The sequence below is a fragment of the Neoarius graeffei genome, chromosome 1 (assembly GCF_027579695.1).
Source record: "Neoarius graeffei isolate fNeoGra1 chromosome 1, fNeoGra1.pri, whole genome shotgun sequence".
Lineage (NCBI taxonomy): Eukaryota > Metazoa > Chordata > Actinopteri > Siluriformes > Ariidae > Neoarius > Neoarius graeffei.
Window position 1 is genome coordinate 54,111,268 of NC_083569.1, and position 21,611 is coordinate 54,132,878.

At 42.8% G+C, this 21,611-nt stretch overlaps 1 protein-coding gene across 2 annotated transcripts in view; it reads left to right on the forward strand.

The window, feature by feature from the left end:
* The window catches only part of LOC132894605 (protein phosphatase 3 catalytic subunit alpha), a 246,988-nt gene that overhangs the window by 194,971 nt on the left and 30,406 nt on the right, over positions 1-21,611 (forward strand). For both annotated transcript variants that reach the window (XM_060934673.1, XM_060934682.1), the window contains exons 6-8: positions 3,589-3,728; positions 15,232-15,309; positions 15,869-15,963. In XM_060934673.1, coding sequence (XP_060790656.1) covers positions 3,589-3,728; positions 15,232-15,309; positions 15,869-15,963 — 313 coding nt within the window. The remainder of the gene's footprint in view (positions 1-3,588; positions 3,729-15,231; positions 15,310-15,868; positions 15,964-21,611) is intronic.

A 21,611-nucleotide genomic window follows, 5' to 3' on the forward strand; every position in this document is an offset into this window, starting at 1 on the left:
ACCCTTACTGCGTTTGTCCAGGGAGTACACAGTGAACCTCGACTCATCTGAGAACATTACGTGGTTCCATCGGCGATTATCCCAGCGTTGATGATGACACCATTGGAGTCTGGCCCTAATGTGACGATCCCTCAAACAGGGAATGACACGAGGACGTCGGGCGTGTAAGTGAAATCTGTGCAGTCGATTCCTGATGGTCTGGCCACTCACTACCAAGCCAGTATTCCTTCGAAGTTGAGACCTTATCTGATTTGCTGTTACCATACGATTTCTCAAGGCAATAGTGCGGATGAATCTGTCCTGAGCCTGAGTTGTTGCCCTTGGTCGACCGGATCGTGGTCTATCCTGAACAGACCCTGTAGCACGATGTCTGGACCATAATCTGCTGATGACAGACTGGGAAACATTCAATGCTCTTGCCACAACGACCTGTCTTGTGCCAACCTGTAGCATGCCAAGGGCACGTAACCTCTCATCCTGTGTTAGACGGCGCATGGTCTCTGTTTAATTAACGACTTCAACCACTGATAATCTGATGCTTTCTCTTCAAAATCTTCCTTTGGAGTGGCTCTAACCTTCCAATTCAGAGTCATGCAAATTTGTGGCACGACCCCCTTGATCATCAGTAGCATCCCGTGCTGATCATGAGAGTGTCATTGATGTGTATGGGTGATGAATTTCTTTGGAAATGCTTCCTCAGTAAGGAACTATACAGCATGCTTTCGTATCCCTTTGTATATGTGAAAATTTGGATCTCAAAATAAAATATCCCCTACTTTTTTTGAATAGTATATTCATGATTGAACGGATGAGAAAGGCCATCTTTGCCACTTTTAAAAGCTGTTATGCTGTGAATTTGATTTAATTTTGACACCACTCAAAAACAGGGATGCATCAACACTGATACTGGTATTGGCTATCAGTCCAACACATCTCTGTTTTACTTGTATAACGTACCTTGCTGCACAGAGCAGGTTGTAATTTGTGCTCTGCGAAATTATCAAGAGAAGGAACTCTACAGCATCTGCGCACTGCACAAGTAACGTGACAAAACGCACGACTTTTAAACGGTGGCTTTAAGAGAGAGCGTGAGGTCCTGAGCCAGCAGAGCAGTAGTTTTTCAGTCAGAGTGTGGTGATTTAAAATGGGCACACAGTGCCATGAATTGTGCGCACGCAATGGTGAGCGTGCAGAGGAACTGGCGCACGTAAAAGAGAGCACTTCAGTTCTAATGCTCTCCAGGGTCTGCACGTTTCTTCCACACATTGCATAGCTTAAAAATAAAACGAAGCACGAGGTGTTCATTGTTAGCAGCACACAGCAGCAACATAAACGGAGTGAAATTAAAATGTTCCGTGATGTCCCTGGTTGCTTACTGCAGGTTAAGTAACTTGGTCATTTAACCCCGATTCCAAAAAAGTTGGGACAAAGTACAAATTGTAAATAAAAACGGAATGCAATAATTTACAAATCTCAAAAACTGATATTGTATTCACAACAGAACATAGACAACATATCAAATGTCGAAAGTGAGACATTTTGAAATTTCATGCCAAATATTGGCTCATTTGAAATTTCATGACAGCAACACATCTCAAAAAAGTTGGGACAGGGGCAATAAGAGGCTGGAAAAGTTAAAGGTACAAAAAAGGAACAGCTGGAGGACCAAATTGCAACTCATTAGGTCAATTGGCAATAGGTCATTAACATGACTGGGTATAAAAAGAGCATCTTGGAGTGGCAGTGGCTCTCAGAAGTAAAGATGGGAAGAGGATCACCAATCCCCCTAATTCTGCGCCGACGAATAGTGGAGCAATATCAGAAAGGAGTTCGACAGTGTAAAATTGCAAAGAGTTTGAACATATCATCTACAGTGCATAATATCATCAAAAGATTCAGAGAATCTGGAAGAATCTCTGTGCGTAAGGGTCAAGGCTGGAAAACCATACTGGGTGCCCGTGATCTTTGGGCCCTTAGATGGCACTGCATCACATACAGGCATGCTTCTGTATTGGAAATCACAAAATGGGCTCAGGAATATTTCCAGAGAACATTATCTGTGAACACAATTCACCGTGCCATCTGCCGTTGCCAGCTAAAACTCTATAGTTCGAAGAAGAAGCCGTATCTAAACATGATCCAGAAGCGCAGACGTCTTCTCTGGGCCAAGGCTTATTTAAAATGGATTGTGGCAAAGTGGAAAACTGTTCTGTGGTCAGACGAATCAAAATTTGAAGTTCTTTATGGAAATCAGGGACGCCGTGTCATTCAGACTAAAGATGAGAAGGACGACCCAAGTTATCAGCGCTCAGTTCAGAAGCCTGCATCTCTGATGGTATGGGGTTGCATTAGTGCGTGTGGCATGGGCAGCTTACACATCTGGAAAGACACCATCAATGCTGAAAGGTATATCCAGGTTCTAGAGCAACATATGCTCCCATCCAGACAACGTCTCTTTCAGGGAAGAGCTCGCATTTTCCAACATGACAATGCCAAACCACATACTGCATCAATTACAGCATCATGGCTGCGTAGAAGAAGGGTCCGGGTACTGAACTGGCCAGCCTGCAGTCCAGATCTTTCACCCATAGAAAACATTTGGCGCATCATAAAACGGAAGATACGACAAAAAAGACCTAAGACAGTTGAGCAACTAGAATCCTACATTAGACAAGAATGGGTTAACATTCCTATCCCTAAACTTGAGCAACTTGTCTCCTCAGTCCCCAGACGTTTACAGACTGTTGTAAAGAGAAAAGGGGATGTCTCACAGTGGGAAACATGGCCTTGTCCCAACTTTTTTGAGATGTGGTGTTGTCATGAAATTTAAAATCACCTAATTTTTCTCTTTAAATGATACATTTTCTCAGTTTAAACATTTGATATGGCATCTATGTTCTATTCTGAATAAAATATGGAATTTTGAAACTTCCACATCATTGCATTCCGTTTTTATTTACAATTTGTACTTTGTCCCAACTTTTTTGGAATCAGGGTTGTAGATGAGTAGCTGAAAGCACGTACGTGGATTTGGACTCGGACTGAAAAAATTATCGGTGCATCCCTACTTAAAGTGAAGTTTATTGCTGTAGATGTACATAAAACCTTTAACACAGCTTTCACTAGGCAGAACCGAGAACGTATCCATGTGGTGACGGTGAGTTTATTTGGAAAGTTTCTTTTTATACATTATTCATTTTTTTTTTTTTGTCTTTCACCACTGAATCCATTGAAGACATTATTATTATTATTATTATTATTATTATTACGACATCATACAATGGCCTTTCCCTCTTTTCATTTCTGTAATATGATGCACAGAGAAGAAATACCAAATTAATGATGCTTAATGATCCTGTAGTTTCCTCAACTTTAATGCCTGGATTCTCCGACTGTACCATCATGCCATTTAATTGAATGCAACAATTTATTATCAGCTGTGTGGTCGCAGCACTTAGTAATAGATGCTCTCTAGCTGTTAATCGAGCAGTTTATTTCTGTGTCTGGTTAGAAAAAGTGTAACCCTTTCAGTTAGGGTTGCCTTCAAATCCAGGGCAACTGAGCTGAGCATGTTTTCACCATCTCCAGTTAGACAGATTCAAGGAGCCTCCCGCTTACGGACCAATGTGTGACCTGCTGTGGTCCGATCCGCTGGAGGACTTTGGCAACGAGAAGACCCAAGAACACTTCACACACAACACAGTGCGAGGCTGCTCTTACTTCTACAGGTAGCTACAAGTATAAACCCACAAAGTGCTCTTTCACATTTACCTTCATCCTTTCATATGACCTGCAAATTCCTACACCACAATATCGAAGCAAAGCAGCAGGTTCATTTTTCTGTCCTCGATGATGCACCAATTGTACCCCCCAAGCTTCCTCTAGATATCATTAGAACACCAGGAGCTTATAACAGCAATAAAACCGTGGCAGAAATTGTGAAAAGTGTGAGGTATTACACACCGCATGAGTTCGGCTGCTGCACTAGGATCCCCACAGTAACACAAGCTGCTTTGATGTGTGTGTCATATATATGTATATATAAAAACAGTAAAAAACAGCAGACTAAAATAGAATAAGTTAGTTTAAAACATATATACACACACACACACACACACACACACACACAATAAATATATATATATATATATATATATATATATATATATATATATATATATACACACACACACACACACACACAGTGGGGCAAAAAAGTATTTAGTCAGTCACCAATTGTGCAAGTTCTCCCACTTAAAAAGATGAGAGAGGCCTGTAATTTTCATCATAGGTACACTTCAACTATGAGAGACAAAATGAGAAAAGAAAATCCCATTGTCTGATTTTTAAAGAATTTATTTGCAAATTATGGTGGAAAATAAGTATTTGGTCAATAACAAAAGTTCATCTCAATACTTTGTTATATACCCTTTGTTGGCAATGACAGAGGTCAAACATTTTCTGTAAGTCTTCACAAGGTTTTCACACACTGTTGCTGGTATTTTGGCCCATTCCTCCATGCAGATCTCCTCTAGAGCAGTGATGTTTTGGGGCTGTCGCTGGGCAACACAGACTTTCAACTCCCTCTAAAGATTTTCTGTGGGGTTGAGATCTGGAGACTGGCTAGGCCACTCCAGGACCTTGAAATGCTTCTTACGAAGCCACTCCTTCGTTGCCCGGGCGGTGTGTTTGGGATCATTGTCATGCTGAAAGACCCAGCCACGTTTCATCTTCAATGCCCTTGCTGATGGAAGGAGGTTTTCACTCAAAATCTCACGATACATGGCCCCATTCATTCTTTCCTTTACACGGATCAGTCGTCCTGGTCCCTTTGCAGAAAAACAGCCCCAAAGCATGATGTTTCCACCCCCATGCTTCACAGTAGGTATGGTGTTCTTTGGATGCAACTCAGCATTCTTTCTCCTCCAAACACGACAAGTTGAGTTTTTACTAAAAAGTTCTATTTTGGTTTCATCTGCCCATATGACATTCTCCCAATCCTCTGCTGGATCATCCAAAAGCTCTCTAGCAAACTTCAGACAGGCCTGGACATGTACTGGCTTAAGCAGGGGGACACGTCTGGCACTGCAGGATTTGAGTCCCTGGCGGCGTAGTGTGTTACTGATGGTAGCCTTTGTTACTTTGGTCCCAGCTGTCTGCAGGTCATTCACTAGGCCCCCCCGTGTGGTTCTGGGATTTTTGCTCACCGTTCTTGTGATCATTTTGACCCCACGGGGTGAGATCTTGCGTGGAGCCCCAGATCGAGGGAGATTATCAGTGGTCTTGTATGTCTTCCATTTTCTAATAATTGCTCCCACAGTTGATTTCTTCACACCAAGCTGCTTACCTATTGCAGATTCAGTCTTCCCAGCCTGGTGCAGGTCTACAATTTTGTTTCTGGTGTCCTTTGACAGCTCTTTGGTCTTGGCCATAGTGGAGTTTGGAGTGTGACTGTTTGAGGTTGTGCCCAGGTGTCTTTTATACTGATAACGAGTTCAAACAGGTGCCATTAATACAGGTAACGAGTGGAGGACAGAGGAGCCTCATAAAGAAGTTGTTACAGGTCTGTGAGAGCCAGAAATCTTGCTTGTTTGTCGGTGACCAAATACTTATTTTACCGAGGAATTTACCAATTAATTCATTAAAAATCCTACAATGTGATTTCTTTCCCCCATTCTGTCTCTCATAGTTGAAGTGTATCTATGATGAAAATTACAGGCCTCTCTCATTTTTTTAAGTGGGAGAACTTGCACAATTGATGGCTGACTAAATACTTTTTTGCCCCACTGTGTGTGTATATATATGTGTATATATATGTGTGTGTGTGTGTGTGTGCATGTATATGTGATATATGCATGCGCCCGTCTCAGAAACTGGTCTCTCATTTGGGACATTATGGTCAAAAAATAAATTTTCTAATTTTACTATTTTTTTTCCATTTACCCAACACTCAATGTTTCTTTTGTCATGTTTAATAAGAATAAAGATAGTATCTTGCTTTATCTGGCCTCCACTGTGGGAATTTTTTTGATTACAATTCAAATGCTTTTGTAAAATTGATTTCCATATAAAATAACTCCATCATGAAGAATTAAAGCCCCTCCTTCACAGATGAGTGAAGATATTGAATAAATTTCCTCTTTTTAATTGCTTGGGTTAAAAATGCCAAGTTATGATGACTGAATTGATTATTCACTTAAATATGAATAATATGATACATTTTGGGTATTTGATATGGTGAAATAGGACACAATGGAAAAATCAAGAACATACCGGAAAGATGAGAATAACGGTGCTGGTAAAAGAACAGCGACTTTACCGGCTGAAGGTCGCACGGGTCTCTGCTGCAGCGCACGAGCAACGGGACATCACTACCGCACCGGATGGAGCGCGGGGCGGGGGCGGGGCAAAATGACTGGCTGTAGATTCTATCAAAAGTTTGATCTAAATTGACCATGGTTGCAAAATATTGGCCAAAAATACACAAACACTACGAAATATGAAAGTAAGATGAAAAAGAAACATTCTATTGCCTTATACTGCAAGACTAAAACAAAATAAAACTGTCAAAACTCACCTTTTCAGTGATAACGTCCAAACAGATCACTCGCGTAACAGAAAGACCGCAAATGGAAGCACGATTGGAGTGGAAAATTCCATTCTACACATGCACATTGTTAATGTGTGTCCTTCCCCGCACGCAAATAACACGCTACGGTAAAAAATAGACCACAACTCATTTTATAGCTCAGAAATTCATACAAGACCAGCTACCATTGCAACATATTCTGTAAGAAACATATTCTATACCTAACTTTCAGCTTTCGTTTTAAAAAACAAAATCGCAGATTTATAACTAAATTTTTATATGGCGTAGTGATTTTAAGTTACTACTTTTGGTGAGGTAGTGACCCCGACCCTGAGGCTTTCCGTTTAGATCAAAACACATGATCGTATTGGGTTTGGGTATGCGGAAAATGGAGTTACAACGGTGATCAAATATTTTGCATGATGTTTTATTATGGTTATGATTATTCTGGGCGGCATGGTGGTGTAGTGGTTAGCGCTGTCGCCTCACAGCAAGAAGGTCCGGGTTTGAGCCCCGTGGCCGGCGAGGGCCTTTCTGTGTGGAGTTTGCATGTTCTCCCCATGTACGCGTGGGTTTCCTCTGGGTGCTCCGGTTTCCCCCACAGTCCAAAGACATGCAGGTTAGGTTAACTGGTGACTCTAAATTGAGCGTAGGTGTGAATGTGAGTGTGAATGGTTGTCTGTGTCTATGTGTCAGCCCTGTGATGACCTGGCGACTTGTCCAGGGTGTACCCCGCCTTTCGCCCGTAGCCAGCTGGGATAGGCTCCAGCTTGCCTGCGACCCTGTAGAACAGGATAAAGCGGCTACAGATAATGAGATGAGATGAGATTATTCTGTGAGCGCACCAATCCTTAGGTGTATAAAGTTACAACTTAAAATACAATTAGTGATAACTGTAGACTTTTCAGTGGACTACAACCTTTTTAAGGGAATGCGATGTAGTCCACCGTTTATCATGTCCCAGATCAAGCCGCCATTTTTCCACAAATTTGTAGAATTTTTGCCAAATTCTGAATAGAGTATTCACATCAAAGATTGTTTTATCTGTGTTATTTCTTTCATTATTTTATTTCAAATTAAAACCAACATCACCATTCAAAATCGTATAGTTTATTGACCGTGAGTATATTTAGTGGGGTTCCCCTACAGTACCTGGCTTTGCTACTGGTAGCACTGTAACCCAGTACAACCTGCCGCATGGACGGGTGGTCGGCGTGTAAACCGGCTCCCCCACCAGTGCTCTTTGGCTCACTGGTGAGGAGGGTGGCATGTCACCCAGCAGGACGAAAAATAAGACCTGTCAGAGGGCGGATGAGCTCCTTAAGAGCCAACAGCCGTCATGCAGACACAAAGGGCAGGTGGGGCTCTCAAGCCTTGGAAGGCAACCCACCTAGGGGAAGGACACTCTGAAAATAACCTGCATCCTTGTGCGTCGCTCATCTTGTGGCAACCTTTGCACCAGATATCAAATGGCACGTACTGGACGGGAGTGCGCGACTGGAAGTGCACACACCTTTCTCACTATAATCCACTCAAGTGCAGGTCATCCTGCGACATCCTTTAATCCATCAGGTGTATGTTTTTTATATAAATAAAATGTATATGAGAGAGAGTGAGTGAGTCTGGTTCAGATAGACTTTTGAGCTTGTGAATATTTTTGTGCATCGAGTTTTCATAGTGCATGCATGTTAAAAATTTCCCCTCGTTTCTGAAGTTGCATACACTACCGTTCAAAAGTTTGGGGTCACCCAGACAATTTTGTGTTTTCCATGAAAAGTCACACTTTTATTTCCCACCATAAGTTGTAAAATGAATAGAAAATATAGTCGAGACCTTTTTCTGGCCATTTTGAGCATTTAATCGACCCCACAAATGTGATGCTCCAGAAACTCAATCTGCTCAAAGGAAGGTCAGTTTTATAGCTTCTCTAAAGAGCTCAACTGTTTTCAGCTGTGCTAACATGATTGTACAAGGGTTTTCTAATCATCCATTAGCCTTCTGAGGCAATGAGCAAACACATTGTACCATTAGGCTGCTGGGCCATAGAAGGTTCACGCTGCACGCTGCACACTACACGCTACACGCGTGTAAAGAAAAGTGGACAAACGTAGCATGACTTGCTCTGGGCCATAGAACGGCGTTCACGTTGCACGCTGCACACTTCACGCGTGAAGCGTGAAATGAACATGCACACTTTTTTTTCTAGGCGTGAAGATGGAAATTCCAGTCAATGCATGCGGTCACCGCCGCGCCAGCCAATCAGAACGGGTCTAGGGAGATAACTCTATGCTTTCAGGGGAAAACTTCAGAAAAAATATAATTGAATGGTATAATTGAAAAATAGTTCTTCATCGGGATTGTCAAGCAGATTATAGAATGTTCGGTGAAATTCACCACGGGTTTCTCTCAGAAGGAAGTGTTCTCGGCTCCAAATTCTGTTCCTTTTTCTCTTCCTCTGTCTCAGTAAAAGCAGAATGAGGCAATCGTCGTCATCCGAAGAGTCCATATTGTTGGTTACTCGGTCAAAGTAGAACAGACGCAACACGTGAACATCCAAGCATGAAGTTTAATGGCCCAGGGTCCGGTTCTTCACGTGAACGTGTAGCGTGTAGCGTGCAGCGTGAACCTTCTATGGCCCAGCAGCCTTAGAACACTGGAGTGAGAGTTGCTGGAAATGGGCCTCTATACACCTATGGAGATATTGCACCAAAAACCACACATTTGCAGCTAGAATAGTCATTTACCACATTAGCAATGTATAGAGTGCATTTCTGATTAGTTTAAAGTGATCTTCATTGAAAAGAACAGTGCTTTTCTTTCAAAAATGAGGAAATTTCAAAGTGACCCCAAACTTTTGAACGGTAGTGTATTTTCAGAGGTAATAAATGTATGTTCAGGTTTTTTTTTTGTTTTTTGTTTTTTTTTCCACCAGTAGGCCATGATTCCTGGCAGCTATGACATGATGCATGATTTATGCTGTTTCAGTTTTGACTAGAATGTCTGCTTGCTGAAAAATCGGATCAGACTGGCATTGTTAAATCAGTTATCGGAAAACCCTGCGTGAAGGACACACAAACCTCACAAATGACTACTTAACCATCTGATAAAGTATGTAACGTAGTATGTGCCACTGTGGGACAAGGCTGTAAGATGCATTAAATCTCTGTTACAAAATAATATCCGTCAACGCAGATGAATCCTCAGACAGGTGGAGTATAACAGGAAAGTACTGCATTTAAATTTGCAGCCCTAAACAGCTGCTGCATTTACATGCATCTCTCACACGTGCACGCACGGCCTTCTGCCTTTTTCTCAGGCAGTAGGGGGTAATTGAAAGCATACTGTGGAGTTGTAGCTTTATGAGTCTACACCAGAGTAGCAGGTCTGTTCTGCCTCTTCTCAACACTCCCAGGGACGAACATCCTGTCTCATCCCACCACGAGTCCTCGTAACTTTTACACCCATTGCCAGCCGTGTACAGTAATTGCTCACAATTCAAATTTGCACCTGATGTGTTGTACAGAGAGGGTTGGCTGTTGATCTGGTTGTATAACTCTTGTCAATTTTCTTGTTATGGGTTTTGACTAAACTGTTACACCAGTATGAAACACTTTAACATGAGAAGACAAATTATCACATAATCAACACGGTGTAATTGCAATAGACTGAACAGCATGAAGACTAGAGCGCTTTTCCGTTGCAGTGTCCACACTGGTTGTATTTGATGATGAACACAGCACAATGGCTTTCATCACTTCGAAAGCTCTTGCATTGTCTCCATCTTGACTCTTCACTTGTCTACTCTCTGCTCTCCATTGCTCAGCAAGTGCTCAAATTCATCAAGTCATATCGAGGCAAAATACAGGGTGTTTAAAAAGAAATTTGATATGTAAATATCCCAGAAACTACGTAGTCTAGGCAAATGAAACTGAACAGGCTTAATGTTGAGCAATATAATATTTATTCCTCAAAATTTGAATGAGAAATAGAAAGGTATGTGGATTCCATGAACGATTTCACGAATTTTCAGTATGTACGCCTAACCCAGCCTTCCTCTTTGAACTTTTTGTGCCGTGTCCAAATCTGCATTGCAGTCGGTGAGTTTTTAGAGAATTGTCTCAGAAATGCACGCTGCACAGTCTTGTTCGAGCGTACTCTAACACACAAGACGCCTTTTCTTATCCAGTGAATGGCATTTCTATACCTTAAAAGATTTAAAAACATTAAACACAAAATTTTGACCCGTTTCTACACATGCTGTTAAATTTTGAGGTCAATTGAACGAGAATTGGCAAAGTTATTAGATCGTGAAATGATATAAATTTTTTTGATACACCCTGTATATTTATATTAATGTGGAACGCCAATGACGTCTAGTCCATGCTCTGTGGCTGCACTGGATGCTGTCAGAAAGGATCATTAGCTTAAACGTGAGGAATAAAATGCAACAGGGTGTGCCATTACGGGAAAATAATCAGTGATGGGGTGGTATGATGCAGCCTGATGCAAAGTGGATTTACTAAAGTGTGAGGATTTTTGTATATAATATAGCACGTCCTGGAGTGCTTTATTAGGGTGCAGTGCGAAGCACTGCAATCCTATTGTTCTTCTATGTGTTTCTTCCTCCGTTTTCACCTTCCGTACAAATTTCGGCACTTAATAATTCAATAACCGTACGTCGCACACAGACAAGCAATATATCAAAACGTGCGGCTCGATCGGACTCGGTGTGCTATTACTTTGTTCATCAAAATGTGATTTTTTTCACGACGTAGTCGCGAAAAAATCACCCGAAATTTCCCATTCATTTCTATGGAATTATTTGAAAAACTACACATTTATAGCTACCCCTAGAACGGTCTGGCGCAAAGTTGTGAAATTTTGTACACTGATTCTTGACAACGTCAGGGTTCTTCTCAGCAAGTTTCAAGTCACCACCGTAAACTCTCTAGCGCTACCAACAGCTCAAATTCGCAGGTACATTTCTGCTTGTAACTTTTGAACCGTTGGTCCGATTTTCAAAAACTTGGTATCCCTAGAATCCTTGGGCCAAGACGAATCCAGCGCAATCTCTAACAAAATTTTCAACCCCGGAAAGTTTTCGCGCTATTTTGAATATTTTGAAAATCAATTAAAATGCTTCTCCTCCCTCAATTTTTGACCAATTTCTCCCAAACTTGGTACATGCCAACTTTAGACTAAGCTGCAAAAAAGACATTTTTTTGTTTTTCAAATTTCATAAGCGTTTGGCCGTGGCAGCCAATCAAAATTGGCTGCGCAGACGCGAAACAGGAAGTGTGCTCATATCTCGGCCGCGCTTTGGCATATCTTAACAGAACTTGGTGGCATTATGCCCCACCCCTCCATGAAGGCCCACAAAAAAAGTGGAACAAGTTGGCCGCCAGGGGGCTGGGAAAAGTGGGAAAAGTGTCCTTTGGCTCATATCTTGACGTCATATTCTGGAAAAGTTCTGCAATTTTGCACACTGCTTCTTGACAAACTCAAGGTTCTTCTCAGCAAGTTTCGAGTCACCACCTTAAACACTAGCACCACCAACAGCTCAAAGTCGCAGGTCCAAAAAACCCCATCTTCCGAACAAATTTTGATTCGTAATAACTCAATAACCGTACGTCGCACACAGACAAGCAACATATCAAAACGTGCGGCTCGATCGGACTCAGTGTGCTGTTACTTTGTTCTTTATTCTACGATTTTTTCGCAAAATGGTCGCGAAAAAATCGTCCAAAATTTCCCAATCATTTCTCGGGAATTAATTGAAAAACAACGCACTTTTTCAAACCTCCGCTGCTCTGGCATGCATTGACCTAGAGACATGATTCAAACGTAAAAACGTAGAGAAACTTCTCCTGTGTGGATCTGGCATTCAACTTTTTTGTTAGGTTCTATACTTTTGGCTCAGTCCCGGCTCAAACACCATGAGCAAAAATGGAGAAATTCAGAATTTATAATGGGTGTCTATTGCGTTACACACCAGTGGAGCTCGTTAAGCTAGAGTGTAGAGGGCCTGAAAAAAAACCTCAAACTTTCTCGTTTAAACTGTTTTCAGCCACAATTTTCACTCTACATACATAATTTTCTCAAAAGTAGTAGTCACACTTGTCCTGATTCACACAATGTGTCTACCTAACCGATAGGATTTACAGTTTTTGAATGAGAAGCCTCAAAGTGAGGAGAGCGCAGGCGAGCGGCCTCATTGACTGCCAGTATAAACGTAGCTGAAAAGTCACTCGTTTTTAACTCGCTCTAGTGTCCTCATTTTTAAAACGACAGACAAAAAATTACATCAGTGTGTTCAGGATACCCTTGTGGCGCTCCCGGTGAAAGAATTTTGTGAATAGCTGCTTTCGTTTTCGAGTTATTCGTCGTTGTTCAAGGCCTGCTTCTGAGCCAAAAACAGCAGAAAAGTGACAAGATCTTGTGTGACTCGGCACTCCTGCTCAGGCCCGTCGCCATGCCGACCGGGGCCAGTGAGGGAGCAGACAGGGGAGGGGCTGCTGTCTCAAGCACACACATAAATCATGGCATTGTAGCTTCATAGCAGGTCACACATTCACGGCCAGCGAACATGCGTGACCGAATTGCTTCACGCACTGCATCCTCTCACAATTTCCCCCGGGGAATTGTCCGGTCTAGTTCCTCTTATACTACAACAATTTGCCAGTGATTGCAATTTTTATTGAGTCACGTACATGTCATACTTCTTATCTCATTCTCTCTAGCCGCTTTATCCTTCTACAGGGTCGCAGGCAAGCTGGAGCCTATCCCAGCTGACTACGGGCGAAAGGCGGGGTACACCCTGGACAAGTCGCCAGGTCATCACAGGGCTGACACACAGTGCGTTTACATGCACATCCAAATCGAGCTGCTGTCGGTAATCGAGCAAAGGGTCCCAGCAGGGGTGCCAGAGAAATCCAATCCTACATGCACACAAGGAAATCGAGCTATCGTGTGAGGTACATTGTGCACCCGAGCCACAGGTGGCGCTACACGCCCCATCGTGTTGGTACACTTCCGGTTGTCGTCATGAAGAAGAGCTAGTCAAGAGTATAAACAAAGTTATCAGTTCCGTGTTCAAAAGAAGAACGATGATGAGGACAGCAACATTGAGATATATATATTCAACTCCTTAGGCTGAATGAGCATGAACTCTGTCTCCTCATTGCTCCAGAAGTGCACGTTTCTACTACTGTTGTCATGCCGACCGAGGCTGTTGTGTTTCCCGCTTGTGGTCTCGTCACTTCCGGAAGGGGCGGTGCTGAAGTAAGTAGCTCGACTACGTAGCTCGATAGGGTTTACATGCACTAAGTAGCTCGGCTACAATCGCATAATCTAGGTCGCGTAGCTCGATTACGAGAAATCCAGTTCGGTTCGATTTCAGCCGAGCTAAGGTGCTTCCATGGCATTTAGAACTTCGATTTCAGTCGAGCTACGGCAGAAATTCGATTTTCTCTATGTGCATGTAAACGCACTGACAGAGACACAGACAACCATTCACACACTCATTCACACCTACGGTCAATTTAGAGTCGCCAGTTAACCTAACCTGCATGTCTTTGGACTGTGGGGGAAACCGGAGCACCCGGAGGAAACCCACGCGGACACGGGGAGAACATGCAAACTCCGCACAGAAAGGCCCTCGCCAGCCACGGGGCTCGAACCCAGGACCTTCTTGCTGTGAGGCGACAGCGCTAACCACTACACCACCGTGCCGCCCCTGTCGTACTTCTTATTCATTTAATGTTGTAGAATGTTCTCAAAACAAGTTTATATTTTTTCCCCTCTCATGAAGTTAGAAAATGCTGTTTGCTGTGTTACAATGAACAAGAGCATTTGATTTGACTTTCAGTTGGAACGACTGTGAGAACCGCTGTTATAGAAAACAATCAACACCCAAATAAACAAAATGAAGCCAAATTGGATGATGTAGCTTTCCAAGTGTCAGGAGATGCCCAAAATAATATTTTTCAATTTCTATCAAGTTTTTTTTTTTTAATCCACAAAAGTAGAGAAGTGCATGTTTCATGTTTTTAATACTGCATTACCAGTTGGTATTTGTTTTTCTTTTGGCTTGGCATTATTCTTTTAATGAGTTCTGAATTCAGCAATCCTTCGGGTAGTGTTAAACCATTTTCATGGCTTCCAGCATTTTGCCTTGTATAACCAGGCAACTCATTCTCTCAGCAGCGAGTAAGTTTACAGAGTGTGTGCGCGCAGGCACCGAGCTCCATTTGGGTTTGTGTAAGATGTTGTTTTAGTTCTGTCAGCTCATTCAGCGGTTGCAGTGTGCCACAGGGTAGATTCATCACCAAAGCCAGTTGTAAACATGGGAAAGTTTCAGCATGCCCTTTTCTAGTTGGATGATGGCTGTGGGATGGAAAAGTCTAAAAACTCACATCTAGCCTTTCAGGATGGATGACAGTTTGCTTTGGCTTCCAGTCTCCAGCACTGATCTCGGGAGTGTTGAGGTTTCTCCCTGTTGCTCTCAAAAACAAATGCGTTCAGTTTTTAATGCACAATTTCCTCCCTTGATGGTCACTATGAGAGAGTTGAGTGTGTGATGTGCTGACCTCCTACAGTATTGTTGAAACTGATGTTCCTGATTTTTTTTTTTGTTCCTATAGTTATCCTGCTGTGTGCGATTTCCTACAAAACAACAACTTATTATCGGTCATCCGGGCCCACGAAGCACAGGACGCTGGGTAATATCTCCTTTAAAACACCTCATGTGTAGCAAAGATGGTTACTCGTGATATTACAGTGCTATTTAAAAAAAAAAAGTGCCTGACTAGCAATTTAAATGCAACTTTTTTGTTGTTGTTAAATACCCAGAAAATATTTTCAGTTGGATGACTTGTGAATTAAGCTCATCTCCTGAATAAGTACATACAATTTACTCCCACTGAATTTGAACTGAGCTCAGCAACTGTCTGAAATTTTGCTTACTCACTCCAGCTCAAATGAAATTGCCCTGCTTGTGCTTTAGTCAGTTAATTTGAGCTCTTTGCACAGCAGGAGTTTTATTGATTATTGCAGAGTTATTGTCTGAATACAGTAGTTTGGACTCCCCTTAGTCTCACAGTGTAATAGATTATTGCAATGAGGAGTTGAGCAGTAAACCAAACCCCCCGGTCTGTACTGTATCCAGCAGGACCTGTTGAGAATGTAGAAGAAACCATAACACGCAACTAAACCTGTGTAGATAAATGATTATGGATTCTGTAACCAGGATGATGACGCGAGAGCTTTTGTCTTCGTCAGGTATCGCATGTACAGAAAGAGCCAGACTACAGGATTCCCCTCACTCATCACCATCTTCTCAGCCCCCAACTACTTAGATGTCTACAATAATAAAGGTAAGAGACCATGATAACAGACGTGTTGGGGGGGGGCACTAGTCTAGGGTTGGCATGCTGTGGTCCTGCTGAGCTGCAAGATGGACAGACCCAGGCTCAGTTAGTCAGCACTTTTACATTAAAGAGAAAGGAAAGCGAGTGGGTGTTTGGTCATTTTACCCATGCTGCACTTTTTCTTCTGGCAAATGAAAATGTGAAGATGGATCAATCATTGCTGAGTTCACACAAACACCCACCACCACACACACAAAGCGAATGTAACTACTGTAATCGTGTTCAGGGTTTGTGTGTCAGCTATTCATCACCGATTTCAGGTTGTACGTTAAAGTTTTCCTCCTAACATGAAAGGACATCTGTCATATTAGAGTAACCGGTAGATGGTAATCGGCTCATGAACCATCTACACAGTAATTGTGAGCACAGGACTTTTTTCATGGAGCATGGAGAACTGGCATGTCTCAACAAAAACCTATTAAACACGCCTGGTTATTCTTAGCTTCTGTAGTTATTTGCTTTGCTGATCACTAATCTTTCTCCAGCTTTAATATTTCATCCAAGCTGTGCCACGGCAAAGGTAATGAGCTTAAAATATGCGTTTTGCATTACAGAGAGGAAAGAAAGCAATTATGACCTCCAGGTTTAGTAGTTAGATGTGAATAATTTAATTTCATCATGAATTGAAGTGGCAACACGAACGCTATGGCAAAATGGTGTGCGTGACAGTCTTTATTGGTTAAAGGAGTACGCCACCCCCAGGTGAAATTGAGTCAGTCCCTAGAGTTGGATGAGTGAGCCAAAGCGTTTTGTAGCCGACCCAGCCATTGCCCTGATCTAGAAACGCCCCGGTTAGCTTAGCTTAGCGTAGTCGCTGTAATCCGGCGTGTCCAGCTAGCATGTCATTGCAAAAGTAAATCAAATAACTCAAGATTTTTTATAATTATTTCTCATGACCTGTACATTCACATCGAGTACACATATCAATGCAAATTAACACAAAGGGATTTACTAGACCAATTTATATATGGAACTATTTTCGGCCACAGCACAGGCAAAGCACTGCTGCAGGCGCAAAGACACCACGCAGCACCTGAAAACCCTCAACTTCCGTCAATACACCAGCGTGACTACTAAGTTCTCTGCTACTAGCAGTGTTGCCAGATACTGCTGACGTTTTCCAGCCCAAAATATGTTCAAAACCCACCAAAATGCACTTGAAACCGCCCAACTGGACGGGAAACCGCCCAATCTGGCAACACTGGCTACTAGGCTGACACTGACAGGTGCTGTGTGGTGTCTTTGCGCCTGCAGCGGTGCTTTGCCTGTGCTCTGGCCGAAAATAGTTCCATATATAAATTGGTCTAGTAAATCCCTTTGTGTTAATTTGCATTGATATGTGTACTCGATGTGAATGTACAGGTCATGAGAAATAATTATAAAAAATCTTGAGTTATTTGATTCACTTTTGCAACGACAATGCTAGCTGGACACGCCGGATTACAGCGACTAAGCTAAGCTAACCGGGGCGTTTCTAGATCAGGGCAATGGCTGGGTCGGCTACAAAACGCTTTGGCTCACTCATCCAACTCTAGGGACTGCAGGGACTGACTCAATTTCACCTGGGGGTGGCGTACTCCTTTAAGAAAATGTCAAAAAGCAAAAGAACTGCTTTATGCATTATTAGATAAGCTACTCTCGGAGGACGAGTTTGTCTTGTAGTATTATACGGGTCTCTGGTGTCATGATGAGCAGAGTCTGTGTGGCCAAAAGTTTGTGGACACCTGATCAATCACACCCACGTTTGTTGTTGAACGTCCCAGTATAGATTTAGGCCCTCTTTACTGCTATACTAACCTCCACTCTTCTGGGAAGGCTTTTCACTAGATTTTGGCGCGTAGCTGTGGGGATTTGTGCTCATTCAGTCACAAAAGCATTAGTGAGGTCAAGCACTGATGTTCGATGAGGAGGCCTGGGGTTCAGTCAGCGTTCCAGTTTATTCCAAAGGTGTTCACTGGGTTTGAGGTCAGGGCTCTGAGCAGGACACTTGAGTTCTTCAACTCCAAACTTGGCAAATCATGGACCTTGCTTTGTGCACACGGGCATTGTCAAGCTGAAACATCTTTTGGGCCTCTTGGTTCCAGTGAAGAGAGAGTCAGAGACTTTCTGGAAAGTTGTGCGCTGCACATTTTGTGACAACAGTTTGGGGAAGAACCACATATAGTTTTGATGGTCAGGTGTCCACATACTTTTGGCCATTGTGTATCTTCAATTTATAGTACAAGTGTCTAACCAAATTGCTCTGAATGAATAACATTGTCGTATAGTGTCAGTGTAATTCTAATTCAGTACAAATTAAAAGTACGGAATGAACTCCCCTAAACCTCATGTTTTGTTGTACGTCAAAACGAGTTTTTGCTGCAGTAGAACCACGGGCTGTGATGGGAAGAAGCAGCACGTCAACTTTACGCAGACATTGCTACACCTCAGTACATCTTCTGGCACCATAGCCGTCCTTGATTTTGCATCAGTCTGGCTGTTAATGATATGGTAGCTTGTGTTTACTTTTACATTCTAGCCATGTTTAACAGTTATTCCACGAAATGGAGTCGTACGTGAGCTGATAGCCGAGGAGGAGCGTAGCGCCGAGTTGGCTATAAGCCATGTATGACGAGATTGAGTGGAATAACTGTTTTATTCTATCCACGTTCACTGGATTTTGAGTAACGGAGCATTTTAATTTTTTGCAAATTCGATAAATAAAAACTTTATACAAAACGTCTGACAAAATAATTTCCGCTTGGAATGTAAACAAACCGGCGAAATGACAGTAGCAATTTGTGAAAAAAGCTGTAGTAATTCTTAAGAAATAAAAAAAGATACGTTCTTACTATCAAAAACTCATCTCACTATCTCTAGCCGCTTTATCCTGTTCTACAGGGTCGCAGGCAAGCTGGAGCCTATCCCAGCTGACTACGGGCGAAAGGCGGGGTACACCCTGGACAAGTCGCCAGGTCATCACAGGGCTGACACATAGACACAGACAACCATTCACATTCACACCTACGGTCAATTTAGAGTCACCAGTTAACCTAACCTGCATGTCTTTGGACTGTGGGGGAAACCGGAGCACCCGGAGGAAACCCACGTGGACACGGGGAGAACATGCAAACTCCGCACAGAAAGGCCCTCGCCGGCCACGGGGCTCGAACCCAGGACCTTCTTGCTGTGAGGTGACAGCGCTAACCACTACACCACCGATTTCTTCTTCAGGGGTTTTTGGCGTTTGGCAAACCAAATTAAAGGTGCATTACCGCCACCGACTGGGCTGAAGTGTGGAACAGGAGATACTGGGGGGACTATATTCTTTTAGCCACTTCTGCTTCTTTTAAATACATGATCATATAATTTTTGGGTTTTGTTTTCGAGTAGAGTTTTTATTTCATCCTCGGTTGGTTCAGCAACACGCGCCGCCATTTTGTTTTTCTCTACTCACGGTATATGAGCTGATAGCCTAGTAGTAGAGTAGCCAATCAAAGCACACGATTGCTTATATCCAGTGAATGTGGATAGAATAACACACTCTTGCAGGGAGGTGTTTTGTTTTTCTGACCCGACAGCCCCAAAACGAGCTGCCGTTAAGCAGACGAGACCAGAGGTGCGCCATGTGTCAGCAATACACCAATGGTTTCACTGAGCTGTGCTCTCTTCACGCATAACACCATGCACCATCACAGCCTCCGCACATTCATTTAAAGCTGGATCAAGCAGACAGTGGGCAGGGGGTAGATGGAAGCATGGGAGATTGATCCTCTCTCCTCAGAGTGAAGTCAGAGCCATGGCCTGTGTCAAGACTGATGGCTCCAGAGCACTGCTGTAAATCCAGCAGAGAGGGTGCGTCTGCCCAATCCATCACTCTCCTGGGTTACCAGACTGACTGTCCAGCTGTCCATCAGGCTGTAGCTCTGTCTGCAGGAAACGAGTCAATAAGGCAACCCATGACAAAGCACAGCAAATCCAACGGCACAGTGGCGAAGTAGTGCTAGTGCTGGTTAGCCTAATGTAGCTAACGAATGCCTAACCAGTGTTTTAGTTTCTGAGCAGAGGAAAGTGTAGCAGGACTCAGCAGGAGTAATGGCCACAGTCTCTGCCAGCACGCTGAGCTCATTCCAAGCATTGATTAAAGCACTGAGGGTTCCTCCATCTGTCCGTGGCACAACAGTTGGGGATTCCAGATAAGACATGCTTCAAATACTAATCCACAGTCAGATTTTGCCTCAAGTAGCACAAATGCACAGGAGAGATTAGTTCATTTGAAGAATAGTGGCTCATTGTTTTCTTAGGAATCTGGTTATGAACAAATAATGGAAGGGTTCTTGATGCATTTTTCTGTAATGGTGGTTGATTGGTTAAATTCTGGTTCCCTGATTTCTTCCCACATGCCGCACATTCCAGCATGGGCCGTGTTGCTTCCTGAAGCACGGTGTGTTTAGCGCTAGGATAACAGGTCATGGGGTCATCCTGTGGTTCCTGAACAGACTGGTGTTCTCGGGTGGAACGGCCACGTCACTCGCGATGACTCTGCCTCCTGGAATGAGGGAGAGGGAGCGAGACAGAGAGAGAAACAGATCCTCTCCATGGCCACAGTGCTCGGTTTCTCCTTTCCACTCCCAGGCTTTAGCTTTGCCTCCAAGTTTACTGCTTTTATTGTTTTCATTTCATGGATAACAATGTCAGTGTGACGTACGGCGTAATAACTTGGATGCTTGAGAGCTCAAAGCTATAAATTATAACATTTCGTAAAAAGGCACAGTTCTTGAAACAGGTTGGATAATTTAGGAATTGGCTTTTCAACACATTTGCATGTTTTTCATCTTTATTCATTTCGTTCGCTCGTTATTCATGCCAGTTTTAATTAAAGTAGATTAGCGTTAATATTTTTGTTCCCTTCAGTCGTTGTAAAGTTTTTTTTTTTTGTTTTGTTTTGTTTTTTTTTTTTAAATTTGTCTGCATGTAAATAATATCTATGCGAATCTGAATAATACCTTAAGTCTAGTCTCCACCATTACGTTGTTCTTTAAGTGCTTTAGTGGGCCCTGGAGCCACCTAGTGGCTGTGCCTGGAAATGCATCTCAAATCAAATGGTCACATTTGAACTCTTTTTACTTAATCCGTCAAATGATGTCATGTAGTAAATTATCATGGTATGTAAATTTTTATATTTTATGAATTAGGTGGTGTAATGGTGTTTTAACATATTTTATGCATTACCCAACCAAAGTTGGAGGTTAAGTAGAGACATGGTCGGGTCTTCAAGTCTGACTTGCAGTTGACAGCTGGCCTGCTGTCTGCACCACATGACAGCCTGCTATTCTCAATCGAGAGCGACACTCCAGGTCGGGAAAGTCCCTCTGTGTCAGCTCAAGTGCAAGGGTCAGCTTTCAGTATGTGAGGCACACAAGCAGGAGTCACCATGCTTACGCTAATTTTGATACCACACTGAGAGTGACCTTGAGCCACACAGATAAGATTTCAACAAGATAGCTGTGATGTTGTATGTTGACCACTCATTTAAAACTAGAATTCTGGTTGGCTGTGAGAATTTTTGTCCCAAGCCAAACGGGGTACCCCTCCTCCTTCTCCCCACACAAGCT